Source organism: Pleurodeles waltl, chromosome 12, assembly GCF_031143425.1.
Source record: "Pleurodeles waltl isolate 20211129_DDA chromosome 12, aPleWal1.hap1.20221129, whole genome shotgun sequence".
Lineage (NCBI taxonomy): Eukaryota > Metazoa > Chordata > Amphibia > Caudata > Salamandridae > Pleurodeles > Pleurodeles waltl.
This window is the reverse complement of record NC_090451.1, coordinates 283,703,353-283,722,832: the sequence shown is the minus strand read 5'-3', so window position 1 is coordinate 283,722,832 and position 19,480 is coordinate 283,703,353. Positions and strand designations below refer to the sequence as shown.

Below are 19,480 nucleotides of genomic sequence, written 5' to 3'. Positions count from 1 at the left end.
GGTTGCTTGTGTTCTGGTTCATGGGGGACCTGGCCTGGCAGTTCAGGCTGGACTCCTCCCATGAGGAGCAAGGTCAAGAGTGATTTGCATATGGCTGGGTCCAATCTGAGATGGCATGGTGGGCAAAAAATGATGGCTTGGATGCCGCCTGAGCGAAGGCCAGTGGCTGAGATTAATTCAAGCTTTCCATCCGTCACCTTGGTTTTGGATTTGCCTCCCTAAGTGCGCCAGATGGGCCTAGACGTGTCCCGGGCTCACTGTGCTGCTGGAACCAAGCTATACCTATCTGAAGAGCACTGACTTGGGTGAAACGGGTCCTAGTTTGCTTGTGTTCCGGTTCAGGGAGGACCTGGCCTGGCAGTATGGACTAGGCTGTTTCCATGAGCAAAAGGATCAAGACTGATTTGCATGTGGATGGTTCCAAACTGAGGTGGCATGGTGGGCAAAAAACGATGGATTGGGATGCAGTCTGAGCAATCACCAGTGGCTGAGATTAATTCAAATATTCCATCCATCGTCTTGGTGTTTTTACATTCTGTATTTTAGACATTATGTAAATCACTTTAGCATGACATTCTATAAAGTAACTTAGCTGAACATTATGTTTTACAGCAAGAGTAATTAGAGGAAAAACTAAATTAAATCTGAAGATGGGAAAAATAAGAAAAAGCTTGATAGACTTTCTGTTGATGGGAGTATTTGAAATTAAATTGCACTTGAATTCAAATTACACAGCACAGCATTTAATATATAAAATATAAAGACTAATATAAGTATTTTTATATGGTATTGTCTCTTATTGGATTGCAAAGGAAGGAGTAGGAAAGGCCACAACATTGTCACTGCAGCTTCTATTGATGCAAGTACTTAAAAGTTAATTGCACAGCACAATATTTACCATCTAAAATGTAAAGTGTATTATAAGTAACTTTTTGTGTGATATTGTCTCTTCTTTTATTGCAAAGGAAGAAGGAGGAAAGACCGCAACATCCTGTCCACTGTGATGTCATCAAAGCCATCTCTGAAGCAGTCTCCATTCCAGTCATAGCGAAGTAAGTTTATCCTAGGAACTAGAGGGAGCTACATTAAGATAAGTTGTGATATTGGAACATTTGTAATACTGCTTCCTATCCTGACTGTTAAATTGTAGACTATCGGAGTGGGGATCAGGGAATAGATGGAGAGTCAGGGAAGCAGGCCCCAGGTTGTCTTGTTACTGGAAAGCAGATTGCAAGTTGTCCTTTTACTAACACAGTATATGCTGAAATAATGTGCATTGTGCAGTTTACATGTAATGAGTGCCAGTTGCAGGACCTAAAAATACAAGTTGCCATTAGAAGTTGTCTAAAATTGTTGAGACATTCTTCAAGTCTGTCAACCTTGGAGCCTCAATCTGTTGGACTTTTGTTGTAGGTTTACCTCATTGTGAAAGCTGTTGTTCTTGTGTTCTCACTTTCAGGATCATGTTCTGTAGCTTGGTGTAGTTTTGAGCTGATAAAATTTCATAAATATTTCAGAGCAGTGAGTGGGTCAGGGACCAGCTGCAGAATATTAATGCAACTTGACTGTCACATATATATTTATTTAGTATAGAATTGTAATGGGTAAGCATTAACAGCAGGGCTTGTTTTCCGCTGAAGGTTTCAGCGTAGCATCATAGACATATGGAACAAAGCTCGAGTTGTGTTTGGTCACGATTTGAAACTTGTTTTTATATACATAAGTCAGTGCAGTTCCATCATGTGATGATGAGACCAAAAATCCACCTTTCAAATTCCTCCTACTGTTTTTGGCTTCAGGGACGACTTCCTGTAGCTTCCTTATTGGTTCACTTTATCACATGGCTGCTGGCAGTGAGGCTTTGACCTTCTATTGGCCTTTATAGGTCATTCAAGTATCATACTGTCATTGATAGATGTGATTCCTTCTGAAGGACCTCTACTTGGCATGGGGGCATCCTTTTTTTGACTAAGAGGTAGCACTGTTCCCGCCAGCTCATCAGCCTCGCATCTGATTTTACTGAATGTCAGTTCCTACAAGCTTATCCAATCTGAAACTGAGAGTAATCTAAAGCTGAAGATGTCATACTGCAGCCACGCCAGTGCCTTCCTGTTATAAGAATTGACTCCAAATCAATATCAAAGGATCACAGCAGCTCCACTTGGCTCTTCATGATCTTTTTAGATTAGAAAGTTGTCATGATGCCCTACAACTTCCAACTAGTTAATTGCATCATAGACATATCTTACTCCCCGCTTTTCAACATTCCTTCCAGGGCATCCAGCCCAGGCATCAAAGATAAGAGCAATCCCACAGCAACTCCTTATTTGGGCACATTGAAGCCTGGTTGGGCTGTGCTACCATTATTTTACAAAGTCCTGTGAAATCCATTGCCCACCTAGCTTCTCAAAAGAAACCCATCTACATTAAAACAAAATATTCACTCCCACTGTTCATCAACCCCCCTTGTGGCCTTTTGTACTCCTACAGACTTTCTCAATGAAGAGTGACACGTGACATTGCTGACGTAATCACTCATACCAACCTTGAAATTTTGTTCATTACAAACTTCTGACTCACTCACATCCCCCATCTTTGATTAACTCCTTTTTCATAGCGCTGTAATCATGCTCGAGCCAAGGGTGGCCGTATCATCATCCCCAGGCTCTCCATCCACCTTGGGAGTCTCTCTACATCCTTCTTTTCTTTTGAATGCTTTTCTGTCAGATCTACTCTTATGTCCACCTTGTCTGTCACGTTTCATCTCACCTATCACCCTTCCAAATACTATAACGCTTCATTGTTGACTTTTCTAATTTGGTTTCTTCTTTCTGATGGATACTTCTAACTGCAGCTTCCTCACCTGTAGAATATCTCCCAGGTGCCAGACTGGGTCTGGAAATTTTCATTGCAGTCCTCCTGAGAGGCACTAGATGGTGCAGTGCTGCTCCGAATTGGTCTCTTTCCACCCCTGAAGTGACTGAGCGGAACCACATATAACTGCCATCCCTGCACACCAATGTCAATTCCTTTCTTTCTATAATTTCAAACGCAGATCCAGATCTAATTTTTTTTGTTTCATTGGTTTTACAATTTTTTTCGAGCTATTCCAGTGTGCAAGGAAACTATGTCCCTGCCCAAGACTACAGGTCGCAGACCATGCCGCAGCAGTTGTAAACAGATGTCAGTGACAGACATGCACAAGGTGTGCCTCTGGCAGAACCCAAAGCTGTATGGGGAATGTGCCCTCATGCAGCCAAAGACAATCCAGAACCATGAAGCAAAGCTGTACATCGTCAAGAATCGGAGGAAACCATTGAAGTCCCACTGCCTGCTCTAAACCGAGGATTCAGACCTATTCCTGTTTTCAAAGTCTGTCTCTATATTGCTGGGATGTGATGCAATGCGATGCGAAACCCAACTGTCCTAAAGAGCCATCAAGAGGGTACCGGCCTCAGAAATAGGAACAGGTCGTTAAGCACACTATTTACTTGTGCAGCAGAAAGTCGGAGCCCTTCTTCCTGTTCCTTCTTTATGTTCGCCCTTTAAATGTCTTCCTGCAGAAGTTTAAATTCAAAATGATCACTCTGGCCCGGTTCTGTCTGTCCAGGATCTGGGCAACTGGGTGATTGCCTTGAACCCGCAACACGTGTCCTTTCATGTGCTCGTTGTATGTGTTGTTCAAAGTTAGCCAACAGCCTGTTCAGTTTGCCCTAGTCCCATTTGGCCTTGCCAGTGTCCCTTGGGTGTTCACAAAAGTGATGGCAGTGGTTGCTACTCATCTTCAGAGGTTAGTAATACTCGTTTTTATCAATGACTGGCTTTTAAAGGTGGGCTCTCCACAGTCAGTCGTAGACCGCCTCCAGATAATGACGTTGGGCTTCTCCATCAACAGGCCTAAGCCATGCCGGACTCTTGCACACAGACTTCCTTTTATAAGAGCAGTCTTGGACACAGTGCAGTTTAGGGTCTTTCCTTTGCCTCAACAAGCCCAGGACTTTCTGGCTCTGATCCAGATGTTTCAGCCTCGTTCCTCGATCTTGATGAGAGGACCTCTGAGATTTGTTGGCCTTGTGCATCTTGCTTGTCCACTTTGCCTGGTGACAAATTTGAGTCTGCAGTGGGATCTGAAGTCTAAGTGGGCCCAGACCCCAAGAAACCTGGCGGAAATCATCCAGGTTTCTTAAGGAGACTGCACAAGGTCTGCAGTGCTGGCTCCTCATCCGCAACCTGTCCTGTGGCACACTCCTCTCCCTTCCCTATCCAGAGCGGACAATGGTGATGGATGCATCACTGCTGGGTTGGGGAGGGATTCTGGGAGAGGTGAAGATCATAGGGCTCTGATCACCGGCATACACCCAGCTCCACATAACCTGTTGGAGCTATGGGCCATCCACACAGTGCCGAATATTTTCCTGCTGTCCATCAAGGTAAGCAGGTGCTAGTTCTCACAGACAATACCATTTCCATTTGGTACTGTAAACAGCATGGCTGAGCGGGGCCCTGGGTCCGTTATCACGAGAGCTGAACTTCTGGATATGGCGGGAGAGTCAGGGCAGCTCCCTGATTGTGAACAGCATGGTGGAATGTTTAAACACCAAAGCGAACAAGCTCAGCTGGCAACGTCTGGGGGAATCACAAGGGGCGGCTGCAACTTGTGGTGGGCACAGGGCATCTCTCAACATTGAAGACTGGCCTCAAGTCACCCTAGTGGTTGGGGATTGGGGCAGGAAAGTGTGGTGTGTGGAACTTCTAGGCATGACCCTTTGTCCTCCAATCAGACAACCACTTCGGGAGGATCTTCTGTCGTAGCAGAGCAGGGTTCTGCAGTCGAACTACCACACCTGAATGCATTAGTGGAGATTGAACAACAGCAGTTGAATGAATTCAGTTTGCCACCGGAGGTTGTGGATGTTAACCTTGCTGCCAGACGCCGGTCTACAAAGTCATTTTATGCAGGACACTGGGACAGATTTGTGGCCTGATGTAGAATTGACAAAATGGACCCTTTGCAAGCCAAACTGTTGGATGTCTTATTGTTTGCTTTGTCTTTGGCCAAGAAAGGTCTTGCATTGGGTTATTTGTCAGCTTTTTCTACCTTTTTGTGTTTGCTTGACCAACTGTCCTTGTTTAAGTCAGGTGTTGTGGTAAGGTTTATTAAAGGTTTGACAAATGTTAATGCCTCCCCTCTCTCCTCCTCTCCTTCACACCTCAAAACCATTTGTGCTCCTACAGTGTTATCTTAATTTGGTTCTAATGTTCCTTATGCGAACCTCCTTCAAACTAATAGACAGCTGCTTGTTGCATCTGATGACTCTCACAACTGTCTTCCTGTTAGAAATGGGGTTTCTGGTTGGCTATGATATGCACCTCAGCCAGGCAGAACCCACCACTCTATTCAGGGCGAGTAAGTTACACACTAAAGATAACCTGTGCTCACCCCTTGGTAGCATGGCACAGAGCAGTCAGACTTATCCTAAGAGGTCATGTGTAAAGCGTTTGCACAACACACACTCCAGTGACAGAATAAATACACCACAAAAGAGACTCCACACTGGATTATATTAAAATAGATTTCTGTATTGCACATAAACATAAGCCAACACGACATAAACAAAAAAATACTTTGCCAACTAGGCAATTGTCAAACATCACAATGAGTGCAATAAGAAAGAGACCTACATGTTGCAACCCTCATGAAATAACATTAAACAGTCCTATTATATAGTACTTGTTAACCTAAATAAGGTAAGGCAGAACAAGATACATCACTATATTAGGGCTAGTAATGCAACAGATAATAGAATAAACCAATATTAATCTTTCCTGCTTTGCATCCTATGCAAATCCTGACGATTTAAGAATCAAAATGACATATATCATGACTTCCATGGATATTTAGGGCATGAAATGCAACAGTTTATTAAATAAGTACATGAATCACACCCAGAAGCCCGTCTCAGCCGAGCGGTCGGAGACCAGAGAGAGCACCGACGCCCACGCAGGAAGAAGTGCCCCAGCTCCAGATCCGGTGCTCCACGGATGAAGAGATCCAACGAGGTCGGCATAGAGTAGGCAGCAGCAATGGGCGGGAGGAAGAACCAGCTTCCAGGTGAAGTGGAAGAGGGAGGCACAGATGCCTCCCAAGATGAGGACATGGAGGAATCGGACCAGAACTGCCACATGTCAGCCCCAGGACAGCAGAAGAATTGGTCTGACATACGGTGGCCAACTAATGGGATGAAGTAATTTGTCCCCTCGCTGGTGAGATCAGGATCATGGCACTGGAGTCTGCCTTTCAGGCCAGAACCCAACGGCGGTCATCCGGGGGCATTTCATTGATCCGCATCTAACTCAATGGGGTGGGCAGGGACCCTGGAATTAGAGATTCCTTGAGGGTACACTGAGATGCTGGCCCTTGACCCGCACTCACTATTGAATGTTGCAAGATTGTTTGTTTGGATGAGTGAAGGATGGCTACTTGTCCTGGGGATGGGAAGTTGAGGCAGTTGTTGTTTTGTTGTTAATAGGGAACACATGCACTGTGACCTAGGGCACTCCAATTGAGATGTGAAGGGTGGAGAGCTCCCTGGACTGAGGTTCAGGCTATGTGATACGAGGGCCGAACAGGTTATCCGCCACACCATGAAATGGCATCCCACCTGAGGTACAAGTTGACGTCCTGGAACATACAGGGCATGAACGCCATTCGCAGGAGACATAAGATATACTTGCATTTGACAAGACAGGGTACACAGATTGCATTGATTCAAGAGTCCCATATGACAGCTAAAGAAGGATTAGCACTGAGCTGTAGATGAAGGGGACAGCTTTATTACACTACGTGTGTGTCATATGCCCCGGGAACTTTAATTTGGATCAGGGTAGGAGTACTATTTCAGTGGACCAGTCAGATAATAGACCCCCATGGCAGATATGTGATTGACACTGGGGGGCATAAATGGTCCCAATATAGATCAAACCGGGTTCTTCTTGACACTGTCCAAAATGATAACCCACTATATGACTGGTCCCATCTTATTGGGGGACTTTAATTGTATGGCAGATCCTATCAGAGACTGTTCCCACCTCCCACTCAGGGACTCCTCAATCCAAGGAAGTGCTAGAAGGTTTTCGGCCTGGCAAAGGGACTAGGGGATCATAGATACTTTGCTTTCCCAACATGGTAAGGAGCGGGATTATTCATACTATTCACCTACACAAGACCTGCCCATGAGGCTGAACACAACAAATATGTTCCCCAGGTCTTCACGAGATAGTGATCTTCACGGAGTACCTCACAGGGACGATTTCAGATCACAATTCTCTCTTATTTTGACTAGAATTGGGAAGACCAACACAGCCCATTCCGACCTGGCAATTGCACCCAGAAACACTAGAAGACTCTGTGTTCCGGGAAGACTTACAACCTGACATTGAATTTTACTTTACTGAAAATACTGGTACTTCCTCGTCCCGACTTATAGAATTGGAGGCGTATAAGGCAGTGATAAGAGGCTGCTGCCTTTCAGTGGTTGCAGAGAACAATACTCCGAGACATAGAGACCGCAGAAAGACACCTCAGAGACTGAGAACGACAGCAGCCAGACCACCCAGAGGTCCACTCTGATCTATTGGAGGCTAAAGAAAAGGTGGCAGAGGAAGTAGAATGCCTCCGCTGCTTTGACTACAAAAAATATATCACCAGGGTGCATGCAGAGCAGGACAGAACGGTGGCACTTTTGGCATGGCTAGTGAACCTGGCCAAACATGGCTCTGTCATTGTTAAACTGACGACGACCTCTGGGGACAGAATATATAGCCAGGCTGATATCAATGCGGAGTTCAGGGTATATTACAAGCAGCTATATCGCCATGCCCCTGTTAGCAGAGAAAGTTCTTTACGGGCATTTTTAACGGAAGCAGCGCTGCCACAGTTGGCCTCCGAAGAGGTAGAGGACCTCGGAGGAGATATAACTCTTCTAGAGATCAGAAGTGCGATAAAACAGATGGTGCAGGGGAAAACTCCAGGCACTGATTGCCTACTCGTGGAGTTTTGCTACTGTTTCATAGAGCGATTAGCCCCTGAATTACTCGCCCTGTACCAAGCGAATAGATAGGAGGGTTCACTTCCTCAGTCCACCAAAGAAGCGCTCACTGTGCGGCTTTTGAACCTGGGAAAGAGGGCACAGACATGAAGGCGTACAGGCCCGTATCCATGTTGAATATTGACTACAAAATACGTATTAGAAAACTTAGCTACCAGACTTACGCATCATATGACAGCTCTTATAAATAAAGATCAAAATGGTTTCATACCGGAGTGCAGCACGGCGATGAATATCAGATGCCTACTCTCATTGATGGAGACAGAATCCTATGCTGCGACAATACTGGCTGTCGATATCGAAAAGCATTTGGTAGCCTGGAGTGGCCGTACCTACAGGAAGTCTTGCAGCATTTTGGGACAGGTTTGTGGAGTTGACATGGCTCCCCTATAAAGAAGCCAGGGCGCGGTCCAAACGGGTAGGGTTATTTCAGAGGAATATATAGTGGAATGTGGCACGAGACGGGGGGCGGTTTTTGTCACCCCTGCTCTTTACGTTTGCGATGGAGCCCCTAGCATGCCATACCTGCAAGGGTAGGGCCTATAGGTGCCTATAAACAAGAGGCCAAGAGCAGCATATCGCATTACACACTAATGACTGCCTCTTTTTTATTTTTATTTTTTTATTATTGAGATACAGAAGAGGCCCTCACGGGTGCACGCTCCTTCTTGGAGCAAATTGGTGAACTGTCGGGTTTGAGAGTAAAATGGCAAAAATCCTGTATATTCCCTGCAAAATCCACATGCATCCATCCGCCAGATCTGGGGCCCTTACTATGGGAGGATGGGAGGCTTACTACCTCTTATATTTGGGGACACACGTATATCACAAACCGAAGACATGTTTGAGGGCAACCTAGGGAATGCTACATGAGGCTTGAGAACTAGCTTTGGTTTCTGATGGATACAACTACCTGTGGATTCCTCACCTAATGAATTTTCCCAATGCGCCAGCATCCAACGGAAATTTTCTTCTAGCTCTGCACGTCGATGATGATGTCACAATTGCCCGACTCCCATGCGACACCGTCTGATGTCATCCAGGCAATAAGAGGTCCTCGTCGGCGTGCAGACGTCAATTCCCTTTTTTCCGTGCCTTCGAGTAACGGTTATTTCTTTGAAGCTCCAGGGAGCTACTGTTTCACTCTGAGTGTTAGTATGTCTCAGCCACGTAAATCGGGTTTTAAACCCCGTAGGGAGTGCGGTGGCCGAATGTCGGTGACAGATCCACACGAAAATTGCTTGTTGTGTTTGAGTTCTGACCATGAAGTCGAGGCATGCAGTTCATGCCAGCGTATGAATCCGAAAGCACTCAAGGAGCGGGAGGCCAAGTTAGTCTTGGTGAAATCAAAGAAGGAGAGACATCACCATCGTAGGTCTTCCTCTAAATCTTCGAAATCGCACAGACGTCATCGAGACTCCCGGCGCCGGCATGGATCACGACGTCGGTCGAGTAGGGACCGATCCCGCTTGAGGTCGCCATCAGCTCGACGCCGTAAGACATGATAGGTTAGTCCGACGGTAACACCTCCGCCTTGGATGACTCCTATGTCTCCTACATCTCCTCTATCTGTCTATGAGGTCGATACTCATGAGGATCCTGTGATTTCACCGGCGCAGACGGAGATGCCCGAACCGACGCTAGTGTCACCTCAGGCGCCGACTCCACAGGGATATCTGGCGTTCCCAGCGGCAGGTACAGACCCTGCCGCATTTCTAAATGCGATGTTTAGCATTTTTGCCAACATGGCTCCGGGAGGTGGCCCGTCTGGACCTTCAGGTCCTTTGTCATATGACATGGGTGTTCCGGCTCCGTACAGACTGATGCCCTTCATGCATTTCCTTCCCACGGGAAGTGCTGGCTCGGCGCCAGTACCAATGGTGTCACCTAGAAGGCCTGTGACGCCGACGACGTCTGCTGCCCCGGCGCCGATGAGTTCACCACAACCTTAATCAACGTTGAAGAAGCCTACGGCGCTGATGGATCTGGAGTCGGATGGATCCGAGGATCGATGCTGACCAAGGTCTTCGGCGTCAGCAAACGCCTTATCGACGCCGAGAATTGAGGCCAGGTTGCGCTCCAGGAGATTGGCTCTGAGGCTGCTTGAGGAGCAGGAATACGACAGACAGTTCTTGGAAGAGGGTGAGATCGCAGAGCCCTTGGGAGACCTACAGGGCTTGGACACTGCCAGTGGGTTGGATACTTCCCCCTGAGTGGGACTTATCATCTCCTGGGGAGAACACCAAAGAGGTTGCATCTTTCCATTCGGTGGTGAGGAAGGCGGACGATTTTCTTGACCTTCCTCTTCTAGCTGCTGAAATAAAAACTAACATTGTCACTGAAGTGTTGCACCCTTCTTCAGCTGTGGCGGAGCCACTTCTTCCATTTAATGAGGCACTAGTAGACCCGATAATGGAGGTGTGGAAGAAGCCTGTGACTTCGACAGCAGTGAATAGGTCTGTGGCAAGGAGGTATCGGGTGGCTCCTGGGGATCCAGGTTTCTTGTCAAAACATCCAACTCCAGAGAGCTTGGTGGTGCAGGCCTCATATTTCTCCCGCACAGCTCCAGGATCTTTTCCAGGAGTCCCTTCGGACAGGGAATCCAAGAGAATGGACCAATCTGCAAAAAAGGCATTCTCTTCATGCAGCACGGCCCTGAAATCAACGAATGCAACCTGTATCTTGGGCAGGTACATCTATGCCCAGATGGACGAGGCCAAGACCATACATCTTAGATTGTCTCAGGAGGTTCTGAACCTTTTGACGGACGCTCAGGCGGCGGCAACTCAGGTCATCCAATCTGGACTTGACATGTGTGATTCCGTGGCCAGAGCAATGGGCACGTCTATAGCAACAAGAAGGCATGCCTGGCTACGATCTTCCGGATTCTCTCCCGATGTGCAGTCAACCCTAGTTGACTTACCCTTTGATGGGGATAAACTCTTCGGGACAAAGGCTGACTCTGCCTTGGAGCGGTTCGAGGATAGTAGGGCCACTGCAAAGTCATTAGGCTTGCAAGCCTCCGTCTCCATTCCTTCATGAGCATTCAGGAGGTTCAGGGGGTTTGGGCGTGGCTCTTCCTTTCGAGGGATATTTCAGCAGACAGGCCAGCAGGCTGCCTCTACTCACCCCTGTAGATCATATAGGGGAAGGGGTAGGGTTCATTCCAGAGGGGTTACCCAGCAGCACTCTGCCTCTTCCGCTTCCTCCAGAAGGGTGCAGCAGGGGAAGCAGCCTTAGTCCTCCATCAATCCCTTCGCATGCATCTCCTGTAGGGGGGAGATTATTGCAGTTTCTCCACATGTGGGAGTCAATAACATCGGACTCCTGGGTCACCAATACTGTGGGGAAGGGCTATACTCTTCCCTTTCGGGAGTTTCCTCCTCCCATCCCTCCCCGCCCATCTTTCTGTTCAGTAGACCATCTCCTTTTATTACAACAGGAGGTTCTAGTCCTCTTGTCGAAAGGTGCAGTAGAGTTGGTTCCCGAGCAGGAGAGGGGTCAGTACTGTTATTCAAGATATTCCTGATCCCCAAAAAGGATGGTCGGTTGATGCCAATCCTAGACCGGAGGATTTTGAATTGGTTCCTCAAGCAGGAAAAGTTCAAAATGCTGACCCTAGCACAGGTGCTTTCGGCGTTGAAAAAAGGGCATTGGATGGTGTCTGTCGACTTGCAGGATGCTTACTTTCATATCCCGATTCTCAAGTCGCACAAGAAGTATCTCAGGTTTGTGGTGGGATCGCAACACTATTAGTTTGCGGTCCTTCCGTTTTGTCTTACTTCAGCACCTCGAGTCTTCACGAAGGTGATGGCGGTGGTTGCAGCAGAGTCCAGGAGTAGGGGGATAGCAATATTCCCTAACCTGGACGATTGGTTGATCAAAGCCAAGTCTCCGGAGCTCATGCTGCGTCACCTGCAGTTGACAACCCAGTTGTTGTTCGATCTGGGTCTTATGGTGAACGTGCCCAAATCTCACCTGGAGCCCTCTCAACGCCTCCTGTTCATAGGGGCAGTACTAGACACAACATTGAATCGGGCGTTTCCTCCGCCGCAGCGAATTCAGGACATTCAGGCGTTGATTCCAATGTTCCAGAATGGAGTGGTCGTTCCAGTCCTCAAGGTCCTTCGTCTGCTCGGTCTGTTCGCTTCTTGCATTCTGTTGGTCACTCATGCACGCTGGCACATAAGGGCTCTTCAGTGGTTCCTCCGCAGGCAGTGGTTTCAACACAAAGGGGATCGTGAGGGTTCGATAAGGATCTCCAGAGACACTGAAGCGGATCTTCGATGGTGGGCTGCGGTCGGCAACCTTTCTCAAGGAAGGCCGTTCTCGCTGCCACCTCCAGTGGCCACAGTGATAACAGATGCTTCCACTCTAGGGTGGGGTGCTCATCTAGGGGACCTGGAGGTCAAAGGTCATTGGTCTCCAGTGTAACAGATGTTTCATATCAATCTGTTGGAATTGCGGGCGATACGTCTGGCTCTCAAGGCCTTCCTCCCTTCCCTTTGCAGTCAGTCGGTCCAGATCCTGACAAACAAGCAGGGAGGGGTGGGGTCGTACCTTCTCTGCAGAGAAGCTCTGCGACTCTGGTCCTGGGCACAGGACCATTGGATTTGCTTGGTAACAAACCACCTGGCCGGAGTTTTGAACGTACGTGCAGACAGTCTCAGTCGGCACATCTCGACCGATCATGAGTGGTGTCTTCATCCAGACCTGGTCCTTTACATCTTCCTGATGTGGGGGTTTCCTCAGATAGACCTGTTTGCCACTCGGGAGAACACGCACTGCCCATCGTTCTGCAGCCTCCAGTATCCAGTGCAAGGAGCGTTGGGGGACGCGTTTCAGGTGTCCTGGTATGGCCAGTTGCTTTATGCGTTTCCCCCCATACTTTTTGATTCCTCAGGTTCTGAGGAAGATTCACCAAGACCGGGCCCAAGTCATCTTAATAGCTCCGGATTGGCTAAGAAGGGTGTGGTATTCAGACCTTCTCCAACTCTCACTGTGCCCCCCGTTCCGTCTCCCTCACAGGGCATACCTCCTCTCGCAGGGGCAGGTTCTACACCCCCACCTCCAGAGCCTGCATCTACATGCCTGGAGATTGAACGGGGCAATCTGAGTACTTTTTCTCTCCCACCAGAAGTGGTGGACGTTATATTATCGGCCAGGCGACACTCCACCAAATCTATCTATGCAAGCAGGTGGGCTAAATTTGTGACTTGGTGTGGAGAGAATCAAATTGATCCTTTGCGTGCCCACTTATCAGACATTTTGGGGGTCATTACGACCTTGGCGGGCGGCAACAGCCGCCCGCCAAGATCTGGCCGCCAATGTGGCCGCACCCCTGCCGCGGCCATTTGGAGATCCCCGCTGGCCCGGCGGGGATCACGGCCGCAACATAGGAGCCAGCTCCAAATGGAGCCGGCGGTGTTGCGGCCGTGCGACGGGTGTAGTTGCACCCGTTGCACTTTTCACTGTCTGCACAGCAGACAGTGAAAAGCCGTATGGGGCCCTGTCAGGGGGCCCCTGCACTGCCCATGCCACTGGCATGGGCAGTGCAGGGGCCCCCAGGGGCCCCACGATTCCCCGTACCGCCAGCCTTTTCCTGGCGGTACAGACCGCCAGAAAAAGGCTGGCGGTCGGGGAGTTGTAATCCTCTGGGCAGCGCTGCAAGCAGCGCTGCCCTGGCGGATTACATCCGCCGGGGCCATTGTGGCGGTAAACCGCCGGCCCTGGCGGTGCGACCGCGGTGCAACCGCCTCGTCATAATACGCCGGGAGGCACCGCCAACCTGTTGGCGGTGCTCCCGTCGTTTTGGCCCTGCGGTTGTAATACCGCCAGGATCATAATGACCACCTTTGTCTTTTGCACTGTCCTTAGCACAGAGGGGTTGTGCAGTTGCGACTGTTAATAGTTACTTGTCCACAGTCAGCCTTTCTGTGTCTGCCAGACCAACCCTCCTTGTTTAAGTCCCCAATAGTTTTGAGGTTCATTAAGGGTCTCACTAACAAGTTTCCGCCCACTCCATTTGTTATGCCGCAGTGGGACTTGAACTTAGTGTTAGCATTTCTGATGGGTTCACCGTTTGAACCAATGCATTCATGTTCCTTAAGGTTATTAGTTTTAAAAACTGTTTTCCTGGTTGCCATGACGTCAGCTAGGAGGGTGAGTGAGCTCCAGGCTCTTAGTGTGGAACTCCAATACACTTCCTTTTATAGGGACAAGGTGGTGTTAAGTACCAAGGCGGCTTTCTTACCGTAGGTTGTTACACCCTTTCATGTAGGACAGTCCATCACACTTTCCTCCTTCTATCCTCCACCTTATCCATCAAAGGAGGAAGAGAGGCTACACCGACTAGATCCAAGAAGAGCATTGAGCTTCTTCGTCGACAGGACGAGAGAGTTCATACAGGAGGATCAGCTCTTCGTCGGTTACGTGGGGAAGAGGAAAGGCAAGGCTGTCCACGAGAACGTTTTCCAGGTGGGTCATTCTTTGCATCAAATTGTGTTATTCTTTACAAATAAGGATCCTCCTGTTGGGATAAGAGCCCATTCCACTAGGGCTAAGGCGGCCTCTTCGGCCTTAGCTAGAGGTGTTCCTGTGGTTGACATCTGCAAGGCCGCAACTTGGGCATCCCTCCACACGTTTGCTAAACATTGTTGTTTGGATTCTGAAGTCCGGAGGGTTGGCCATTTTACACGGTCCGTGCTGCAGGATTTCTTGGTTTGACCATTCAGGCACCCACCACCGAGTGTGGTACTGCTTTGGGACTCTATTCATTAGGTGAGGAATCCACATGTAGTTGTATCCATCAGAAGAACAAGTTACTTACCTTCGGTAACTCCTTTTCTGGTGGATACACTAGCTACCTGGGATTCCTCATGTTCCCACCCGCCTCCCCGTTGCCTGGCTGGTCTTAGCAAGATTTCCTTGGGTGAGCATCTGTATGTTGTTGATATGTATATACTGATGCAATTATTTATATTTGTGTATATATTTGTGTATATATTTATATGTGTATATGTATATATTTGATATTGTGGAACTGTATATTTCTTTATATTTTATTCTATTGGTTGAATTAAATGATGGGATATAAGTTTTGATTGATGTGTTCATGTCAAATACGTAGTATCAATGTTCGCCTCAAAGGCACGTAAAAATGGTGGTAACTGACGTTTGCACGCCGACGAGGACCTCTTATTCCCTGGATAATGTCAGAAGGTGTTGGGTGGGAGTCTGGCAATTGTGACGTCATCGTCAACGTGCAGAGCTAGAAGAAAATTTCAGTTGGATACTGGCGCATGGGGAAAATTCATTAGGTGAGGAATCCACGGGTAGCTAGTGTATCCACCAGAAAAGGCATTACCGAAGGTAAGTAACTTGTTTTTTTGGAGCACACTCCCACTCTCGGTGGCGGGGCAAGGGGCACTTTTAAAAAATGGTGGCCTTGATACGTTTACTTTATTGTTTAAAAAATATTTTCAGATGAATAAAGTCATATATATATATATCTCAATAGCAAAATTAAAAACGTTTAAATGTTTCATGAATGCAAAGGAATTTGAAATGAAATGAGAGGCTAAAAATTAAGTTGCTGTCCTTAATCTTAATTCGTGGAAGCAGTGCAAGTGCAGCAACCGATATCTATTATGGAAGACTGGCGGCCTCAGTTGAAGCACTGGTATGCTCTAACAAATGAGAGCATGCCTTAAGATAAGTAAAGGAGAAAGAGATACACTAGTTTCTAGCATATTGCTTTGTCTTTTAGAAATAAAACTACATTTTGTTAAAATTTCAATATTGCTAATTTGTGTTTGCCAGTCTAATAAATTAATTCATTATTTCTGTATGTGTTTCTGTAATTGTGTGCACTGATTTCAGGGTCAAATCTTAGAAACAATTTAGACAATGTGCTTGGCTTTTACAGTGGCCTCAGTAGGGCTCTACAGAAGTCAGAAGGTTAAGAACCACTGCCGTAGACCACAAACATTGGTTATGTTTGCATATATGCTTTCTTGAATCAACACTGGTCAGTCTTCACTATCCATCCCCCCTCCCCCCCCCCCCACCGCCCCTGGATTCGCACAGTGGTTGTGCATGCACACTCCCTGTGCTAGAAATGGTTAGAGTGAATATACCTACACACCCCAGACATGGGTCAAGTTCTCTGTTTCAGGTTCCTTTAGGGTCGTTCTGCTTCCAAAACCAATTGAACCATCTTTCTATCCTCTAGGCTTCCAGTGACATTGCAGTTTAAAGTTATGATTGGTGTCTGACTCTACAAGTGAGATTCAGGTAGGAAGTGATGAAGACTTTACATCTAGTCCTTTTCCCCCAGTCCTGTAGTTTTCTGATTCACAGAAAATGTTGACCGCAAATGACTGTTTTTGAGATAATGGCCCTTAAAGCTTTGCACTGTTAGGGGACAGTATAATGTGCCCTGATCCACTACTTCATCTGCGTCAATTTAAGTCCTTGAGATCAGTTAGGTCTTTAACTGGTTCTGACACCCTACTGTGTTCTCTTCAGGCCTTGCCATCGGAAGGTAGCAAGTGGCAGTGTTGGGTGGCATTGGACCCTTCACAAGTGTTTGACTTCCGGACAACGCTCCCACTTCTACCCCAGTTTTTGAAAGAATAGAGTGAAACTCAGGAAGTGCCAAGGTGTTACCAGAAAGGTAAAGTTTGACCGTATATTAAATTCCTACCTTTACTTAGTGACAGACAGGGGATATAGAAAGTTGAGGGATCTAAATCCTGACAAAGACCAACAACCCAGAGTGGTGACAGTAGGGCCGAAATATGCTGATTACAGCAGAATAGGGGACAGGGCACTAATGTCCCAGGTAATCCCCAAACGGGAGTTCTTAACCCTGCTAAGGGGGAATCCAGAATAAAATTAGGGACGTTACCTTCTTAGACAGTTTTATATTTATTCTGCACAGTAGATCCTTTGTAAAATGGGGGCATTGACTCCACATAACACACTTTGCTCCAGCCTTAGCATTGGTCTGCACCAGAGTGTTGTAGCATGTGCTATGACGAAGCATGTCACTCTTTAGTAGGTGAGGGCCAGTTTATAAAAACCACTTGGGGTTTCCTAAATTGAGGGGGTTGATTGTTTTTAGTGTTCCACTCTCCTTTCTTGTGTGCGTTTTGAGATTTGTCTGGGAGGACAAGGGAAGAAGGATACCTCTTGCCCCTTTTTTGTGAGCATAGCCATAGTTAACACCATGTTCCTATAGCAAATAGATTTTTTAGTTTTCTAATAACTTTGGCACCATTCGACAAATCCTCACTAAAATTTTCAAAATGAAGTCTCATCCAACTCCTTCCTGGAAAGTCTTGGGGTGACCGTAAAGCAGTGGCCGTGAAAAAGGGTTTGGGGGAGCCAAATCACATTTTCCCCATGCAATTTTCAGTGGGAATTCAGACAAACTAATGGCCAAAACAGCTGAATGGAATTACACCACATTTGGCAGAAAGCTAGATCTTGATCTTTTGTGGTTTGGTGTAAATCAGTTCAGTAGTTAAAAATTATGTATATTGTACGCCGCGTAGAATCTGCGGATTCAACAGATCTAAATATGAGATCTGATTGGCTGCCACAACATCAACAAAGGTGTTGGGACTGACATTTTAGGACTCAGTCCCTTGTCCTATTTTATATTTTGTTTTTTAACATTACAGTGGGGGTCCCTTTAAAAAAAAAAATATAGGGCGCAGGCCCCAGCTCTTTAGAAATATAAGCCTCTCACTTATAGGCGCAATCACTATTTATGGTATTTATGGGGAGTGGCATGCATCCCCACTCCCCAAGCAATAAGCCCCCAAGGACCCCATCCTCTGGGGCCACTTTCATTTTTATGAGGAGTAGTGCATGCAGTCATAAGAGTCCCAGAGTCATAATACGGTCCTAGGGTACCCATCCTCCAGAGCCCAATGTCATATAGTGCCCTGGGGCTCCATCCTGGGAACATTGTGTTGTTTCTTACCCAGGAGAATATGGGCAAGGAGTTCAAACCTGATTTCCTGCCTGCATTCTCCCGGGCAGGGAAAACAGTTTTGCTTGCGCCCGGCTGGAGCACAGAAAAAAGCTGCGCTCGTTGGGTGGGGACAGAGCAACAGAGCAGACTCCCACCGCTGCCAGGATGGTTGCTGGCTGGGGAGCCGGCAGGGGCCACGAGGGCCTTGATGTTCCCCTGTGGCTCCCAACATTTAAAAAAGGTGTGGATGAACCAGGGGCACCCACAGTAAAAAGAAAAATGATGGGGACCGGCCAGCACCCAGGATTGGTACAGGCTGCGGAGAGGGAGAAGCCTTTGGGCTCCCCTCACGGCTCTACAGCATCCATAAAGTGTGGGTGTCCCGGGTGGGACTGGAACACCCACACAAATACAGAATGTTGCTATTGGTTTTTGCCCATTCAGTATGCCTGGAGTTTTTGCTTTTTGGATCACCCAGTTTTGGACTTTTTACTGTGGGTGTGTCGCATGGGTCTTACGCACCATAATGACATGGCAAATGGGGTGCATGTGCTTACCCTCAGTGTCTACCTTTTAAGATAAGGCCGCTACAATGCAGTAAGGGTAAAGGGTACTTGGCCGGTTACAAATTAATGTGTGTGTGGGCTGCGCAGGTGAGCTTACTGTTGTGCACCGCCCCGGACCCCGGTAACTACGAAAAGGTAGCCTGGTGCAGTGGGGACTCTGCATGATTAGATATTGACCTGAAGTATGCCTTATAATGTTATTGTACACTAACAGGGAATGTCAGTGTGACACTCTATTATACACAGAGGGAGAAAACTGCCTTAGAGTGACCTGTGACGTATCGAAATGGGATATAACCTGTGCGAGAAAATCAAATCTACAAGTTCCAAAAAGATATCCCCTCAACCTATGCATCATCCAAAATGGTCATATTTCTATGGCTCAGCTCAGGATCAGAGCCTAGGCCTTTTGTCACCCTGCTGTGCCAGGATTATTAAACTTTTCTCCAGCAGCAGGAACAAAGGACTCCACACAAAAAGGGAGCACTTAACAGTGCCTCACCGAGCTCCTGAGAAGAAAAGGGTTGGAGCGGAATGATCTGCGTCTATCAATCAGCTGTCACACTGTGCCATGGATGGGCCTGCCCAAGCCCACTGAACACAGGAGTGAGCCCAGACCTCTGGAGGTGGGCTCCACTTTGAAAATCTAGTAAGAAAGGCCCTGGCAGTGGTGTCAGCGAGGGACAGAGCTGAGGTCCCCAGAAGAGATGCGACCAGTGACTCCTAGATGATGCAATTTTGAACTGTTCCAGCATGCTGTGCAGGAGGGCTGGGACAGGGGTGGAGAAGTGATGTGACACACTAGGATTGGCCAGGGGTGC

At 47.5% G+C, this 19,480-nt stretch overlaps 1 protein-coding gene across 3 annotated transcripts in view; it reads left to right on the top strand.

The window, feature by feature from the left end:
- Positions 1–19,480, top strand: part of DUS2 (dihydrouridine synthase 2) — a 403,339-nt gene that overhangs the window by 279,226 nt on the left and 104,633 nt on the right. For all 3 annotated transcript variants that reach the window (XM_069216243.1, XM_069216241.1, XM_069216242.1), the window contains one exon: positions 966–1,052. In XM_069216243.1, coding sequence (XP_069072344.1) covers positions 966–1,052 — 87 coding nt within the window. The remainder of the gene's footprint in view (positions 1–965; positions 1,053–19,480) is intronic.